This window comes from Lampetra planeri, chromosome 23 (assembly GCF_965212315.1).
Source record: "Lampetra planeri chromosome 23, kcLamPlan1.2.h2, whole genome shotgun sequence".
Lineage (NCBI taxonomy): Eukaryota > Metazoa > Chordata > Hyperoartia > Petromyzontiformes > Petromyzontidae > Lampetra > Lampetra planeri.
In genome coordinates this window covers 2,125,979-2,143,441 of record NC_136129.1, presented here as the reverse complement: position 1 = coordinate 2,143,441, position 17,463 = coordinate 2,125,979, and the positions used below count along the sequence as shown (strand labels likewise).

Sequence of the window (17,463 nt, the reverse complement as noted above, 5' to 3'; positions counted from 1 at the left end):
ACCCACACACGCCGCTCCGCGCACTCCAACTCAACTCACGTTATGATCGCGCCCCTGTATCACACACGGAGTGAACCCACGCGGCACCCGCTCTCGCGCCGCTCTGCGCAGCGCTCCCCCGAGGCGAGCCGCAGCACTACACTTTACCCCTGATTACTCGCGTTATGATCGCGCACCTGTATCGCGCACGGGGTGGACGCACGCACACACACGCAGCTCCCCACGCGACACACTGCTCAACAAGATCACGCGAGACCACGCTTCGCTATTAATGATTTATTGTCTGCTACCTGGAACTAGGTGTTAAATCCGTGAGTCGACGAGGCTGGCCTACGCTGATACCTTTATACCTATTCCCGATTTATCTACTATGATTCTAATTCACCTTCTTACTCACTGTTAGGTGCTCACCGCGGTCCGTTGATCTCCTGCTCGCAGCGTACCGTGGTGCGTCTCACGGACGTCCGGGTCGCTGGGCTGGAGCTAGTGGTGTCGCCTGGTGCTGGAGTCAAGAGCCCGATTTCCCCTTTGCGCTCCCTATTTATCCTCCCTACCTCAAAGGGATGCGGCTCTGAACAATAGGCTCGCGACCCTCTGGCACGCGCACGGCGGTTCCGGGCGCTTTTGATATGCTAATTAATGCTCAACCTGCGCGGCGCAAATTCCAATCAATCCCTTTCTCACGCAGGCCCCCCCATTATTGCAGTTCATGCGGCGGCGTCCGTCACAAAGGCTCGCCGTGGGAATCTGTGCACGGGCTCCCCGAGCGCCTCCCCTCTCCCGATCTATTCATACCTTCAGCTCAATCATCCAATTCCCTGATCGCCGGAAACCGTGAGAGTTAATCCCGATAAGGGTTTCTCGGATAAAAACCGGTCGATCAGGTGTCCTCCCCTTCCCGCTCTATGAGGGGGGGGGATGCTTGCGGGCGTGTTCATGTGAGGTGAGGTGAGGGGGACGTGGGGTCGGCTCCGTCGCTTGGTGGTGGCGAGGCCGCAGATGGGGCGCCTGCTGAATGGCTTCGTGGCGGCGGCATCACATGTGTGTTGTGTGTGTGTCAGTGTGTGTGTGTGTTGGTGTGCGTGGTGTGTGTGTGTCAGTGTGCGTGGTGTATGTTTGTGTGTGTGTCGTTGTGCGTGGTGTGTGTGTGTAGGTGTGTGTGGTGTGTGTGCGTGGTGTGTGTGTGTCGGAGTGCGTGGTGTGTGTGTGTCGGAGTGTGTGTTGTGTGTGCAGTCTGGCAAAACAACCCCCTACCTCCTCACGGTGCCGGACGGGCAAAACTGTCGTGGACATTGCTGTGAGGGGAGGGCCAATGCCCATTGGCCTCTCCCCTCATGGCGTCTGTGACCACCACAGTGGCTAAACGGGGGCTCTGGAAGAGTGCGAGGGGCTGGTAATCACTCCATCTTCAATTAATTACCACGAGACCACGACTTAAACATAAATATGTAACTAATAAGCTTGTGCCGGAGGCCCCGGGGGGACAGGCTTCTATGACGTCTCCTGGCCAAACCCCAATTGGCGGAGCCAGGAGATTGAATCTTCACCCTCGGGGCTCCTCCAGAAACAACATAAAACCACTGCGGATGGCCACGTCGAATGTTCGATCGCTCACTGCGGAGGAGAGGCTGCCACTCCTTTGTCGGGAGCTGGACCGGTACCGCCTGGATCTCTGTGGCATTCAGGAGGTCCGGTGGACCGGTTCTGGCTCCTGCCACCATGAGGGGTGGACAGTCCTCCACTCGGGGCAGGAGATGCCAAACAAAAGAATGAAGGGGGCGTGGGAGCGTGGCGGTGAGGTGTGGGAAGCTGTAAGCCCCAGGATACTTTGGGCTCGCCTTCCCATCAACCGGAGGTGAGGAGTGGTGGTCGTGGTTACTTATGTCCCCACCGAAGACGAACATCCGTGGAGGGATGCAGGCAAAGCCGATGAGTCAGATGCCTTCTTTGACCTGTCACAGGTGCTGGCTAAAGTGCCCACTCGGTACAGAGTCATCTTGTTGGGTGACTTCACTGCCCGAGTTGGTCATGATGCTGGCACCTGGTCTGGAGTGATTGGAAGGCATGGGCCAGATCAGCTCAATAACAACGGTAGGAGGCTGCTAGATTTTTGTGCAGCCCATGCGCTTGTAATTACCAACACGCTCTTCCGGCATCGGCGCATCCACACAACATCATGGATGCATGCCGGGTCCAAGCAAGAACATCTGCTGGACTACATAGTGACGGACCAGCGGATGCGAGCCCATGTCCTTGACACCAGGACCTACCGTGGAGCTGATCTGCCCTCTGACCATCGACTAGTCATCTGTAAGATGTGCCTGCCATTCTTCCACTCCGGTGGTGGGTGTACACCCAGGACCCCATTCAAACCAAAAGTGGCCTGGTCTCAGTTAGCTGATGAAAGTTGCAAGTGAGAATTTCATGATCGCTTGCAGCTGGGGTTGGCATCGTCCCCCACTCCTCCTGATGTCGAGGGTAAATGGGCCCTCGACATGTGACTCATGCAGCTGCAATGGCTGCTTTGGGTACGCGGTCCAGACCTCCCCAGAAACCCTGGCTGACAGAGGTGTTCAGCTTAGTTGAGAAAAGCGACAGGCCCACTCTCATCGGCTACAGCATCCCACATCAGAGAATGAGGAGGTTTACCGCAGCCTTCGCTCGGAGGTTCGGAGAGCCGTAAGGCGCTGCAAGGATGGGTGGTGGTCGCGGGTTGCTGAGGAGATGGAGTCTGCCTCAGTGGTCCGCGATCACAAATCATTATTTAACTCCATCAAAAAAGTAACCTGCAGCGCCACACCTATTACCATCATTAGGGGGGAAAACGGTGATCCAATCTCCGACCCCCAGGAACAGGTTTGCAGATTTGCTGAGCATTTCTGTGAGGTCCTGGGGGATTGGAAATTCCCAGGAAAACATCATGGCACAAAGTGGGGATAACCCTGCTGAGGCTGCGGTGCCTCAAATATTGGAAGAGGTCACCCCCTGTGAGTGGCTGGCTGAGGTGCCATCTGTTGAGGAAGTACTGAAGGCGATCCAGAGTCTGAGACCAGGAAAGGCACCGAGCAGAGATGATCTCCCAAGCGAAATACTGAGGGAGGGTGGCGTTTGTGCACAGACTGCCCTATATGACATCATAACAACAGTCTGGACCACTGGACGGGATCCGAATTGGAAGGATGCCCTGGTGGTCCCCCTCTTTAAGAAGGGGGACCGCACAGACTGTAACAACTACAGGGGCATCGCACTCCTCAGTGTGCCGGGAAAGGTCCTGGAAAGGATTATTCAACATCGCCTTGCTAGGCACGCTGAGGAGGGGATTGTGGAGCCCCAATGCGGTTTCAGGAAAGGGCGGTCCTGCACAGATGCCATATGTTCTGTCCGTCTGCTACAGCAGAGGTGTAGGGAATTCCAACAAGACCTACATCTCTGCTTTATTGACCTCGTCAAGGCCTATGATACCATCAGTAGGCCTGGGCTCTGGGTTGTTCTTCGTACTTTCGGAGTCCCTGACCCTCTGCTCACGATCATTGAGGACCTTCATGATGGTGAGCGGGCCCGGGTAAAACTACGTGGCCGGGAGTCAGATCCGTTCCCTGTACACCTTGGGGTGCGACAGAGATGTCCTCTGGCTCCCACATGCTTTAACATCTATTTTGACCGCGTAGTTCGTGAAGCTTTCAACAGCTGTACGGGGGGAATTTCCATTTGGTACAAATATAATGGGAGGCTGATCGACGCCCGGGTGCGATCAAGGGATGGCTCCCTATTGGTCAACCACGTTATGTATGCCGATGATTTGGTAATAGCTGCTCATTCAGAAGAGCAGTTGGAGACGCTGCTGCTGGGTCTGGAGCGTGCCACTAAGAGGTGGGGCCTTACCATCAGCCCCACCAAAACTAAGCACCTGCCTGGGTATTTTGTACCATCGGACACTCCACCCACACAACTCCCAATCGGTGATGGAGCGGTAGTGGAGAGAGTGGAGAGTTTCCCATACCTGGTTAGTGTGCTTATGACCGGCTCCAGTTTAACAGCAGAGGTCTCACTCCGAATCAGTCGAGCAGCAATATCTTTTCATCGGTTGCGTAACGCTGTGTGGAAGCTACCTGGTCTGTCGCTCCGCACGAAGCTTCAGGTCTTCTCGGCCACTGTCATTCCCTCCCTTCTCTACGCTTGCGAAACGTGGACCCCCCTAATGGAGCATTTTCGCCGATTGGAAACATTTAGGCTGGCCTGCCTACGATTCATCCTGGGTTTAACTTAGGCTGGATTGTGTGGGGAGCTCACAAATCCTTGAAAGATCTGGGCAAAGTCCCATCGGTGAGCTCCTCCAGCAGGCAAGGCTGCGTTGGCTGGGTCATGTAGCCCGCATGCCCAGCCACCGCATGCCTAAACAGCTTTTGTTCCGCCGGATCGAGGGGGCTAAACGGGCGCGGCACGAGCTAGAGAAGAGATGGAGTGATGTGGTATAGGAGGACGTGGAGCTGAGTGGACTTGCCGATGACTGGTACCAGCGGTGTCAAGATCGGCCTCTGTGGAGGAGGCTCGTGAAGGACGCTATTGGGCAGTTGGAGGCAGTCGCCCTCCAACAACAACGGAGGGCGGAGGAGCGACACTCACATCAACGAGCGGAACGCCGGGTGACTAAAGCACAGCAAGTTGGTACAGTAGGGGGCACAGGTGGTGCATCAGCCAGTCATCTCAGTCATCTCGGTCAGTCGACCCGTGGCACCTGGGTCTGCCCCGTGACCTCCTGCCAGCGGGCGTTCGACACTTCACGTGGCCTCAAGGTGCACTTGGCCTGGCACAAGCGTCGTGGTGACGTCACCGCCACTTAGTGGCGAATGGCTGTTGTTGTTGTAAGTCTGTCTGTGTGTGTGAGAGTCTGCGTGTGTGAGTCTGTGTGTGTGTGTCTGTGTGAGTCTGCGTGTGTGAGTCTGCGTGTGTGAGTCTGTGTGAGTCTGTGTGAGTCAGTGTGTGTGAGTCTGTCTTTGTGTGTGAGTGTGTCTGTGAGTGTGTGTGTGAGTCTGTGAGTGTGTGTGTCTGTGTGTGAGTGTGTGTGTGAATATGTGTGTGTGTGAGTCTGTGTGTGTGTGTCACAGCGCTGCGACGACACCGCTGAGCGATGTCAGAGCGGACGCGCGGCCGCTGTTGGGGCGAGATGCGATCAGCGAGAGCGGAAACTCCGCTAAACGATCGCGGCAGAGAGACGGAGAGAGGTGGGGAGGAGGGGAGCGGGAGGGGGGGGAGATGGGGGGGGGAGAAATGGGGGAGAAAAAGAAGAGGGGGGAGGGAAAAAGGAGGAGGGAGGAGAGAGAAATGGGGGGGGGGGGAGAATGGTAGGGAGGGAGAGAGAGGGGTGACAAGAGAAGGGAGATTGGGCGAGCGAGGGGGGAGGAGAGCTGGGTCGGGGTGAGAGAGAGGGGGGCAGGTGAGAGAGGAGAGCGAGCGAGCGAGAGATGGCGGGAGACGAGAGGACGTCAAGCCCGCTCCGGAGCGAGTGAGCCTCATTGGCAGCTGAGAGGAACTTCATGACCCTGGCGGCTGGGCGGTGATGGTGGTGATGGTGGTGGTGGGAGTCGTGAGATTCGTGCCGCCTCACCACCACACAGAGCCTGGTTTCCATTCCCGACGCGGGAGTGAGTGGAGTTTGTGTGTTCTCCCCCTGTTCTAGTGAGAGAGTGAGTGGAGTTTGTGTGTTCTTCCCCTGTTCTAGTGAGTGAGTGAGTGGAGTTTGTGTGATGTACCCCTGTTCTAGTGAGAGAGTGAGTGGAGTTTGTGTGTTCTCCCCCTGTTCTAGTGAGTGAGTGGAGTTTGTGTGATGTACCCCTGTTCTCGTGAGTGAGTGGAGTTTGTGTGATCTCCCCCTGTTCTAGTGAGTGAGTGAGTGGAGTTTGCGTGATGTACCCCTGTTCTAGTGAGTGAGAGTGAGTGGAGTTTGTGTGTTCTCCCCCTGTTCTAGTGAGTGAGTGGAGTTTGTGTGATGTACCCCTGTTCTAGTGAGAGAGTGAGTGGAGTTTGTGTGTTCTCCCCCTGTTCTAGTGAGTGAGTGGAGTTTGTGTGATCTCCCCCTGTTCTAGTGAGTGAGTGAGTGGAGTTTGTGTGATCTCCCCCTGTTCTAGTGAGTGAGTGAGTGGAGTTTGTGTGTTCTCCCCCTGTTCTCGTGAGTGAGTGAGTGGAGTTTGTGTGATCTCCCCCTGTTCTAGTGAGTGAGTGAGTGGAGTTTGTGTGATGTACCCCTGTTCTAGTGAGAGAGTGAGTGGAGTTTGTGTGTTCTCCCCCTGTTCTAGTGAGTGAGTGAGTGGAGTTTGTGTGTTCTCCCCCTGTTCTCGTGAGTGAGTGAGTGGAGTTTGTGTGATCTCCCCCTGTTCTAGTGAGTGAGTGAGTGGAGTTTGTGTGATGTACCCCTGTTCTAGTGAGAGAGTGAGTGGAGTTTGTGTGTTCTCCCCCTGTTCTAGTGAGTGAGTGAGTGGAGTTTGTGTGTTCTCCCCCTGTTCTAGTGAGTGAGTGAGTGGAGTTTGTGTGTTCTCCCCCTGTTCTAGTGAGTGAGTGAGTGGAGTTTGTGTGATCTCCCCCTGTTCTAGTGAGTGAGTGAGTGGAGTTTGTGTGATGTACCCCTATTCTAGTGAGTGAGAGTGAGTGGAGTTTGTGTGTTCTCCCCCTGTTCTAGTGAGTGAGTTAGTGGAGTTTGTGTGATCTGCCCCTATTCTAGTTAGTGAGTGAGTGGAGTTTGTGTGTTCTCCCCTTGTTCTAGTGAGTGAGTGAGTGGAGTTTGTGTGATCTGCCCCTATTCTAGTTAGTGAGTGAGTGGAGTTTGTGTGTTCTCCCCCTGTTCTAGTGAGAGTGAGGGAGTGGAGTTTGTGTGTCCTCCCCCTGTTCTAGTGAGAGAGTATTTTCTCCCCCTGAGTAATTTGTGTGTGTGTCATAGTGTCAGTGTGTGTGCGTGAGTGCGTGTGCGTGTGTGCGGTGTGTGTGTGAGTGGTGTGTGTGTGAGTGGTGTGTGTGTTAGTGGTGTGTGTGCTGTGTGTATTCTCTCCCCCTGTTCTTTGTTCAAGCATGGAGTTTCCCCCTAGCTAAAACAAAGCAAACCTGCACACACACAGACACAAAGATCCCCCGTATAGCCTTAAGAAACTGTAGGGGCAAGTGCTGTTCGCGAGCACCTATGAAGGCCGGAACGGTACACGAGGGGGTGGGTGGCCAGCACCACGCCCGGCCTTCATAGGCGCTGCTGCTCGCTAACAGCACTTGCCCCAACATTCTGTTGTGGGCTATATGGGGGGTCTTTGTAGGGTGATGTTTCAGCGTTGGGATGTTTCGGCCAATACCGCTTGTGTGTCTGTGTGTGCGTGTCTGTGTGTGTGTGTCTGTGTGTGTCTGTGTGTGTGTCTGTCTGTGTGTCTGTCTGTCTGTGTCTGTCTTTGTGTGTGTGTCTGTGTGTCTCCCCAGTAGCGAAATTTACACACCGCACCAGGCCAGGGACCGGTTCAGATAATCGTCACCGGTGGTGGCCGTGAGCGGGAATCGATCTTGGGTCACTGGGTTTGTAGCGTAGCGCAGTGCGCTAACCGCTGCACCACCGCTCCCCAATACCAATACTGTACAGCCGCCATTCGCCACGAAGTGACGGTGACGTTCACCACGGCGCCTGTACCAGACCAGGTGCACTTTGAGGCCACGTGAAGTGTCGAAGGCTCGCTGACAGGAGGAGGTCTCGGGACAGACACACAGACACACACACACAGACACACACACAGACACACACAGACACACACAACAACAACAACTGCCATTCGCCACTAAGTGGTGGTGACGTCACCACGACGCTTGTGCCAGGCCATGTGCACCTTGAGGCCACGTGAAGTGTCGAACGCCCGCTGGCAGGAGGTCACGGGGCAGACCCAGGTGCCACGGGTCGACTGACCGAGATGATCGAGATGACTGGCTGATGCACCACCTGTGCCCCCTACTGTACCAACTTGCTGTGCTTTAGCTACCCGGCGCTCCGCTCGTTGTTGTGAGCGTCGCTCCTCCGCCCTCCGTTGTTGTTGGAGGGCGACTGCCTCCAACTGCCCAGTAGCGTCCTTCACGAGCCTCCTCCACTGAGGGCGATCTTGACACCGCTGGTACCAGTCATCGGCAATTCTAGATTTGAAGCTTTCGTGACTGCAAGGATTCATATTCTTAGGTTTTTTCGGTAAAGTCACGTAGGTAAATCATTAAAATTAATAAAAGTAAAATAAAATAAAAATCACGACGTTTCGGAGGCAACACAAGCTTCCGTCTTCAGGTGGAACCGTCACAGCCACGACAGCTGTATCAAGTAAATGAGAGATTGCAAGAGCTACCACTCCGTATATATAATGGTTGAAGAGGGGGGAAGGGCCAAGTACGGCACACTTTTTATTCATATGGTAAGGTGAGGCTAACAATAGTGTGAAAAGGAGAAAAACAACTAAATATGGTAAAACAAGCCTGGCTGTCTATCAATAACCTGTAATAGTTGTCTGTCAAATAAGATTGGCCAAATAAGTGTAGTTAAATCCCAAAAGAATTCTCTCATCAAAACGCTATACCACAGAGCCCATGGCATTTCTGACCAACACCACCTGGCCGGTGAATTAAGACATGTACATCGGGCCCTCAGGATGAACGGATACTCTGACCGCACTATCCGCCAAGCTGTTTCTCCCACCACACAGAAACAGCCACATGAAACTCCGACCAAAACTATCACGTTACCATACATAGCAGGCGTGACCAAAAAGATCTCCAAAATTCAAAACAAACATAAGATCCAAGTCCGATTCAGTACAGTGCATAAAATCCGTGATCTGATTCCATCTGTGAAGGATGTCGTTCCTGACTTACAGTATCCTGGAGTCTACAAATTGAGTTGCATTTGTGGTGATTGCTACATTGTAGAAACGAAACGTCATGTTTCTGATCGTGTCCGCGAGCACAAGTCAGATCTGAAACACGGCAGAACTGATTCTTCGGCCGTTGCCGATCATTGCTACAACTCGGTGGGCTCTCATGAAATTGTCTTTTCCGAGACCAAGGTTCTCTGCACACCTCCTGGCTACCATCAAAGGTTTGTACACGAAGCCATACAAATATACAAACACAGACATAATTTCAACCGTGATGATGGTTACAAACTAAGTAATCATTGGAAAGATGTGATTAACCATGCAAAAAAGATTTAACTACACTTATTTGGCCAATCTTATTTGACAGACAACTATTATAGGTTATTGATAGACAGCCAGGCTTGTTTTACCATGTTTAGTTGTTTTTCTCCTTTTCACACTATTGTTAGCCTCACCTTACCATATGAATAAAAAGTGTGCCGTACTTGGCCCTTCCCCCCTCTTCAACCATTATATATACGGAGTGGTAGCTCTTGCAATCTCTCATTTACTTGATACAGCTGTCGTGGCTGTGACGGTTCCACCTGAAGACGGAAGCTTGTGTTGCCTCCTAAACGTCGTGATTTTTATTTTATTTTACTTTTATTAATTTTTATGTTTTACCTACGTGACTTTACCGAAAAAACCTAAGAATAGTCATCGGCAAGTCCACTCAGCTCCACGTCCTCCTGTACCACATCACTCCATCTCTTCTCTAGCCCGTGCCGCGCCCGTTTAGCCCCCTCGATCCGGCCGAACAAAAGCTGTTTAGGCATGCGGTAGCTGGGCATGCGGGCTACATGACCCAGCCAACGCAGCCTTGCCTGCTGGAGGAGCTCACCGATGGGACTTTGCCCAGATCTTTCAAGGATTTGTGAGCTCCTCACACAATCCAGCCTGGTTGAACCCAGGATGGATCGTAGGCAGGCCAGCCTAAATGTTTCCAACCGGCGAAGATGCTCCATTAGGGGGGTCCACGTTTCGCAAGCATAGAGAAGGGAGGGAATGACCGTGGCCGAGAAGACCTGAAGCTTCGTGCGGAGCGACAGACCAGGTAGCTTCCACGCAGCGTTACGCAACCAATGAAAAGATATTGCCGCTCGACTGATTCGGAGTGAGACCTCTGCTGTTAAACTGGAGCCGGTCATAAGCACACTGCCCAGGTATGGGAAACTCTCCACTCTCTCCACAACTGCCCCATCACCGATTTGGAGTTGTGGGGGTGGAGTGTCCGATGGTACAAAATACCCAGGCAGGTGCTTAGTTTTGGTGGGGCTGATGGTAAGGCCTCACCTCTTAGTGGCATACTCCAGTCTCAGCAGCATCGTCTCCAACTCCTCTTCTGAATGAGCAGCTATTACCAAATCATCGGCATACATAACGTGGTTGACCAATAGGGAGCCATCCCTTGATCGCACCCGGGCGTCGATCAGCCTCCCATTATATATGCACCAAATGGAAATTCCCCCGGTACAGCTATTGAAGGCTTCACGAAATACGCGGTCAAAATAGATGTTAAATAATGTGGGAGCCAGAGGACATCCCTGTGGCACACCAAGGTGTACAAGGAAAGGCTCTGACTCCCGGCCACGTAGTTTTACCCGGGCCCGCTCACCATCATGAAGGTCCTTAATGATCGTGAGCAGAGGGTCAGGGACTCCGATAGCACGAAGAAGAACCCAGAGCCCAGGCCTACTGATAGTATCATAGGCCTTGACCAGGTCAATAAAGCAGAGATGTAGCTCTTGTTGGAATTCCCTATACCTCTGCTGTAGCAGACGGACAGAAAATATGGCATCTGTGCAGGGCCGCCCTTTCCTGAAACCGCATTGGGGTTCCGCAAGCCTCTCATCAGCGTGCCTAGCAAGGCGATGTTCAATAATCCTTGCCAGGACCTTTCCCGCACACTGAAGAGTGAGATGCTCCTGTAGTTGTTACAGTCTGTGCGGTCCCCCTTCTTTAAGAGGGGGACCACCAGGGCATCCTTCCAATCCTGCGGAACCCGTCCAGTGGTCCAGACTGTTGTTATGATGTCATATAGGGCAGTCTGTGCACAAACGCCACCCTCCCTCAGCATTTCGCTTGGGAGATCATCTCTGCCCGGTGCCTTTCCTGGTCTCAGACTCCGGATTGCCTTCAGTACTTCCTCAACAGATGGCACCTCAGCCAGACACTCACAGGAGGTGACCTCTTCCAATATTTGAGGCACCGCAGCCTCAGCAGGGTTATCCCCACTTTGTGCCATGATGTTCTCCTGGCTGAGAGATTTCCCCTCACCCAGGACCTCACAGAAATGTTCAGAAAATCTGCAAACCTGTTCTTGGGGGTCGGAGATTGGATCACCGTTTTTTCCCCTAATGATGGTAATTGGTGTGGAGCTGCAGGTTACTTTTTTGATGGAGTTAAATAGTGATTTGTGATCGCGGGCCACTGAGGCAGACTCCATCTCCTCAGCAACCCGCGACCACCACCCATCCTTGCAGCGCCTTACGGCTCTCCGAACCTCCGAGCGAGGCTGCGGTAAACCTCCTCATTCTCTGACATGGGATGCAGCAGCCGATGAGAGTGGGCCTGTCGCTTTTTATCAACTAACATGAACACCTCCTCTGTCAGCCAGGGTTTCTGGGGAGGTCTGGACCGCGTACCCAAAGCAGCCATTGCAGCTGCATGAGTCACAGTCCTAAACCTCGCCCATTTACCCTCGACATCAGAAGGAGTGGGGGACGATGCCAACCCCAGCTGCAAGTGATGATGAAATTCTCACTTGCAACTTTCATCAGCTAACGGAGACCAGGCCACTTTTGGTTGGAATGGGGTCCTGGGTGTACACCCACCATCGGAGTGGAAGAATGGCAGGCGCATCTTATAGATGACTAGTCGATGGTCAGAGGGCAGATCAGCTCCACGGTAGGTCCTGGTGTCAAGGACATGGGCTCGCATCCGCTGGTCCATCATTATGTAGTGCAGCAGATGTTCTTGCTTGGACCCGGCATGCATCCATGATGTTGTGTGGATGCACCGATGCCGGAAGAGCGTGTCGGTAATTACAAGCCTGCACAAAAATCTAGCAGCCTCCTACTGTTGTTATTGAGCTGATTTAGCCCATACCTTCCAATCACTCCAGACCAGGTGCCAGCATCATGACCAACTCGGGCATTGAAGTCACCCAACAAGATGACTCTGTCCCGAGTGGCCACTTTAGCCAGCACCTGTGACAGGAGGTCATAGAAGGCATCTCACTCATCGGCTTTGCCTGCATCCCTCCACGGATGTTCGTCTTCGGTGGGGGCATAAGTAACCACGACCACCACTCCTCCAACGCCCCTTTCATTCTTTTGTTTAGAAGGAGAGCCACACCCTGTTGTTTGGCAGTCTCATGCCCCGAGTGGAGACACACTCACAGACACACACTCACAGACACACACACTCACAGACACACACACTCACAGCCACACACACTCACAGACACACACACTCACAGACACACACACACACTCACAGACACACTCGCACACACTCACAGACACTCACACAGACACACTCACACAAACACAGACACACTCACACAAACACAGACACACACACAGACACACACACGCAACAACAGCTGCGGCAGAACTGCGACGCAATTGCTCCCCCGCGCCGCGTGGCGACAATCGCGGGCACGACGTTGATGCAGTTCCCCACGCAAAGGCGACTGCAGCCTTGTTCCCTTCCATCAACAACAACAACAACATTGACTCTCTCGCTGACTCATCCAGAGGGTGGGGAAGGGGTGATTACGATCACCCCCCCCTCAATCCCTCCCCCCCTCAATCCCCCCCCCCTCAATCCCTCCTCCACCCCCCACATCCCTCCCCCCTCTACCCCCCCCCTCCACCCCCCACATCCCTCCCCCCCTCTATCCCCCCCCCCCCCCCCTATTTAAGCATCATCAGAATGACCACTGACCAAGGAAAGGCTTTGGGAATTGGTCGCCCTTTGCTCTCTAACTTCTCCGCGGTGTGTGTCCCTGAGTGAGTGAGTTGTTTGATAATGGATCACCCTGGATATTTATGAATGGGCGCACGCTAATTTTTGGAAGAGGGGGGGGGCGCGGTTTTTGTGTGAATGGGCCCGTGTGAGTTTTTGGGATTAGTCCCTCGTGTGTTTGTGAATGGGCGCGTGCGTTCTGGGGAACGGGGCCCATGGGGTGTTTTTATGAATGGGCGCGTGTGTGTTTGTAGGAATGGGTGCTTGTGTGTTTGTGAATGGGCGCGTGCGTTTTTGTGAATGGTAGCAGGCGTCTTTGTGATGGAGCCTTTGCGATTTTGTGAATGGGCGCGTGCTTTCTTTTAATGCGCCTTTGCGTTCTGTTCATGGACGCATGCGGCTGTGTGATTGAATCCTTGCCATTTTGTGAATGCTCCTTTTACGTTTTGTGAATGGGCGCGTGCGTTTTGGGAATGGGCCCTTGCCTTCAAATGAAATGGAAGTGTGCGTGTTTTTTTGTGAATGGTGTCTCGGCCTCGCCGTGCGCTGTGTTGCACCGCTAGCTGTGTAGTTAACCTCGCGTCCAATAAACCCTCGGAGCCAGGATGAACGTCCGACTCCAAACGTCATGTATTGAGTTTAAAGAGGTAAAACTGGTCAGAAAACAGCATAGATACAGCATCTGTTATAACCCAGAAACACCAACACAATGAATGAACACCACAGCATCAGAACATTGTCTTATATAACATGTTTCTCAACAATAGACCCTGGATGGACCAGGCCCCTACATTACCACTGAATAACTATACAAGAGCATAAGCTGCTGTTACATAAAGGCTCATCGTGTATTCATCACACTGCACCCCAAATGTACAGTATTACACATAACACAAAATTGTGGATGAGATATTTCGTCATCCTTGCTCTCAGGATCGCAATATAGTTACTTGGGTACAAGTTTGACTCGACTTATTTAAATTACATTCACAATAAGGAAAGTTGCAGGATTCGTTGTTAACTAGGCCTCGTATTTATCATAACAATTTAACAGCATTATATAGGCATTTACATCATTATAACAGTCATTCTAACATTATAACAGCATTGCCAATATTATAAGAACATAAACGAACTTACAGACAATGCTTCTTAAAGTCCCACAATGGACAATTGCGGCTGGCTTCACTGGGACGCGATGTGTGCCGCCATCTTGAATTATGTGTGTAATGGCCGACGCCCGCGTGGTTGAGCGGGAATCTTAAATCGCAACTTCCTGGTCACGTGACCAAAATTAGCATCAAAAACAGGAAATTCCTGTGTACATATGCCCCCCCCCCCATCTGCCGTGAGGCAAAACCCCTGCCGTGAGGCAGAACAAATGGGCTCGTGCAGGTTTTTTTATGAATGGGCTCGTGCGGGTTTTTTGTGAATAGGCTCGTGTGGATTTTTTGTGAATGGGCTCGTGCGGGTTTTTTGTGAATGAGCTCGTGCGGGTTTTTTGTGAATGGGCTCGTGCGGGTTTTTTGTGAATGGGCTCGTGCGGGTTTTTCCCTTTTTGTGAATGAGCAGGTGGCGGTCGGGATGAGCGCCTCACTGCTGCGTCTCCTGCTGATCACGTGCGCGTGCACGCGTGAGGTGCCGCTCTACCTCAGCGTGAGTCAACCCTCACTCACCAACACTCACCACACCACTCACCAACACCACTCACCAACACTCACCAACACTACTCACCACATCACTCACCAACACTCACCAACACTCACCACACCACTCACCACCCCACTCACCAACACTCACCACACCACTCACCAACACTCACCGACACTCACCACACCCCTCACCAACACTCGCCATGACTACTCACCCAAACTCACTATTAAACGATAACCTCTTTATCGTTTACCAGGTAAGGCACCAATCGCGGCCTCCTCCACACCATCACGGCCTCCTCCATGCCATCACGGCCTCCTCCACACCATCACGGCCTCCTCCACACCATCGCGGCCTCCTCCACGCCATCACGGCCTCCTCCACACCATCGCGGCCTCCTCCACACCATCACGGCCTCCTCCATGCCATCACGGCCTCCTCCACACCATCACGGCCTCCTCCACACCATCGCGGCCTCCTCCACGCCATCACGGCCTCCTCCACACCATCGCGGCCTCCTCCACGCCATCACGGCCTCCTCCACGCCATCACGGCCTCCTCCACGCCATCGCGGCCTCCTCCACGCCATCACGGCCTCCTCCACGCCATCGCGGCCTCCTCCACGTCATCACGGCCTCCTCCACTCCATCACGGCCTCCTCCACACCATCGCGGCCTCCTCCACTCCATCACGGCCTCCTCCACACCATCACGGCCTCCTCCACACCATCGCGGCCTCCTCCACGCCATCGCGGCCTCCTCCACGCCATCGCGGCCTCCTCCACGTCATCACGGCCTCCTCCACTCCATCACGGCCTCCTCCACACCATCGCGGCCTCCTCCACTCCATCACGGCCTCCTCCACACCATCACGGCCTCCTCCACACCATCACGGCCTCCTCCACACCATCACGGCCTCCTCCATGCCATCACGGCCTCCTCCACACCATCGCGGCCTCCTCCCCGCCATCGCGGCCTCCTCCACACCATTGCGGCCTCCTCCACACCATCACGGCCTCCTCCACGCCATCGCGGCCTCCTCCACACCATCGCGGCCTCCTCCAACCCATCACGGCCTCCTCCACACCATCGCGGCCTCCTCCACGCCATCGCGGCCTCCTCCACACCATCGCGGCCTCCTCCAACCCATCACGGCCTCCTCCACACCATCACGGCCTCCTCCACACCATCGTGGCCTCCTCCACGCCATCGCGGCCTCCTCCACGCCATCGCGGCCTCCTCCACGCCATCGCGGCCTCCTCCACACCATCGCGGCCTCCTCCAACCCATCACGGCCTCCTCCACACCATCGCGGCCTCTTCCACGCCATCGCGGCCTCCTCCACGCCATCGCGGCCTCCTCCACGCCATCGCGGCCTCCTCCACGCCATCGCGGCCTCCTCCACGCCATCGCGGCCTCCTCCATGCCATCGCGGCCTCCTCCACGCCATCGCGGCCTCCTCCACGCCATCGCGGCCTCCTCCACGCCATCGCGGCCTCCTCCACGCCATCGCGGCCTCCTCCACACCATCGCGGCCTCCTCCAACCCATCACGGCCTCCTCCACACCATCACGGCCTCCTCCACACCATCGTGGCCTCCTCCACGCCATCGCGGCCTCCTCCACGCCATCGCGGCCTCCTCCACGCCATCGCGGCCTCCTCCACGCCATCGCGGCCTCCTCCACGCCATCGCGGCCTCCTCCACGCCATCGCGGCCTCCTCCACGCCATCGCGGCCTCCTCCACGCCATCGCGGCCTCCTCCACGCCATCGCGGCCTCCTCCACGCCATCGCGGCCTCCTCCACGCCATCGCGGCCTCCTCCACGCCATCGCGGCCTCCTCCACACCATCACGGCCTCCTCCAACCCATCACGGCCTCCTCCACGCCATCGTGGCCTCCTCCATGCCATCGCGGCCTCCTCCACGCCATCGCGGCCTCCTCCAACCCATCACGGCCTCCTCCACGCCATCGCGGCCTCCTCCACACCATCACGGCCTCCTCCACACCATCGTGGCCTCCTCCATGCCATCGCGGCCTCCTCCACACCATCGTGGCCTCCTCCACACCATCACGGCCTCCTCCACACCATCGTGGCCTCCTCCATGCCATCGCGGCCTCCTCCACGCCATCGCGGCCTCCTCCACACCATCACGGCCTCCTCCACACCATCACGGCCTCCTCCACACCATCGTGGCCTCCTCCATGCCATCGCGGCCTTGCGTAGATATCGAACTGGGAACCTGGAAAAAGCAGCGGTGCTGGGCCGCGTGAAACCCGATACCCCCCCCCTTCTCACCCCCCTTCTTCCCCCTCCTTCTCACCCCCCCCTTCTCACCCCCCCCCCATTCTCACCCCCCACCCTTCTCCCCCCCCTTCCCCCCCTACTCACCCCCCACCCTTCTCCCCCCACCCTTCCCACCCCCCCCTTCTCACCCCCCACCCTTCTCCCCCCCTTTCTCCCCCCCCCCCTTCTGCTCTCCTTTCCCCCCCTCCCCCACCCCTCCCCAGGTGTGCGTGAAGGTCACCGACTGCCCGTTCTGCTGCACGGGCCGTGGCCTCTTCGTGCCCCTGGGCGCCCCTCTGAGCCCCCCTCCGGACCCCCTCTATGGGGGTCTCGACGCCCGCGCGGGGCCCCGCACCCCCGCGGTGGCGCTGCGGCTCGTGGAGGCGGAGGAGGAGGCGGAGGAGGCGGAGGCCCGCGTGGCCTTCAGGAGGGACGCAGCCGACGCCGCCGAGTCACGAGTTCGCCCGCGGGGGTCGCCGCGGTTTCCCGACGCCACAGCCGAGGGCCCCGGGAGCGGAGTAGACGGCGGGGGGGTGCGGGCGTGGGCCACCACCCCGCTCCTGCCGCCCGCATTCGAGCTGGGGGGGCCGGGCGGAGCAAGACTGGCGGCGCGAGACGTGCGCTTGAGCGGCGGGTGAC

At 55.5% G+C, this 17,463-nt stretch overlaps 1 protein-coding gene across 1 annotated transcript in view; it reads left to right on the top strand.

The window, feature by feature from the left end:
* Nucleotides 1-17,463, top strand: part of LOC144726508 (uncharacterized) — a 33,471-nt gene extending 16,008 nt beyond the window's left edge. The window contains exons 2-3 of the mRNA XM_078605305.1: nucleotides 14,460-14,543; nucleotides 17,049-17,463. Of these exons, the coding sequence (XP_078461431.1) occupies nucleotides 14,472-14,543; nucleotides 17,049-17,462 (486 nt within the window). The 5' untranslated portion in view covers nucleotides 14,460-14,471 and the 3' untranslated portion in view covers nucleotide 17,463. The remainder of the gene's footprint in view (nucleotides 1-14,459; nucleotides 14,544-17,048) is intronic.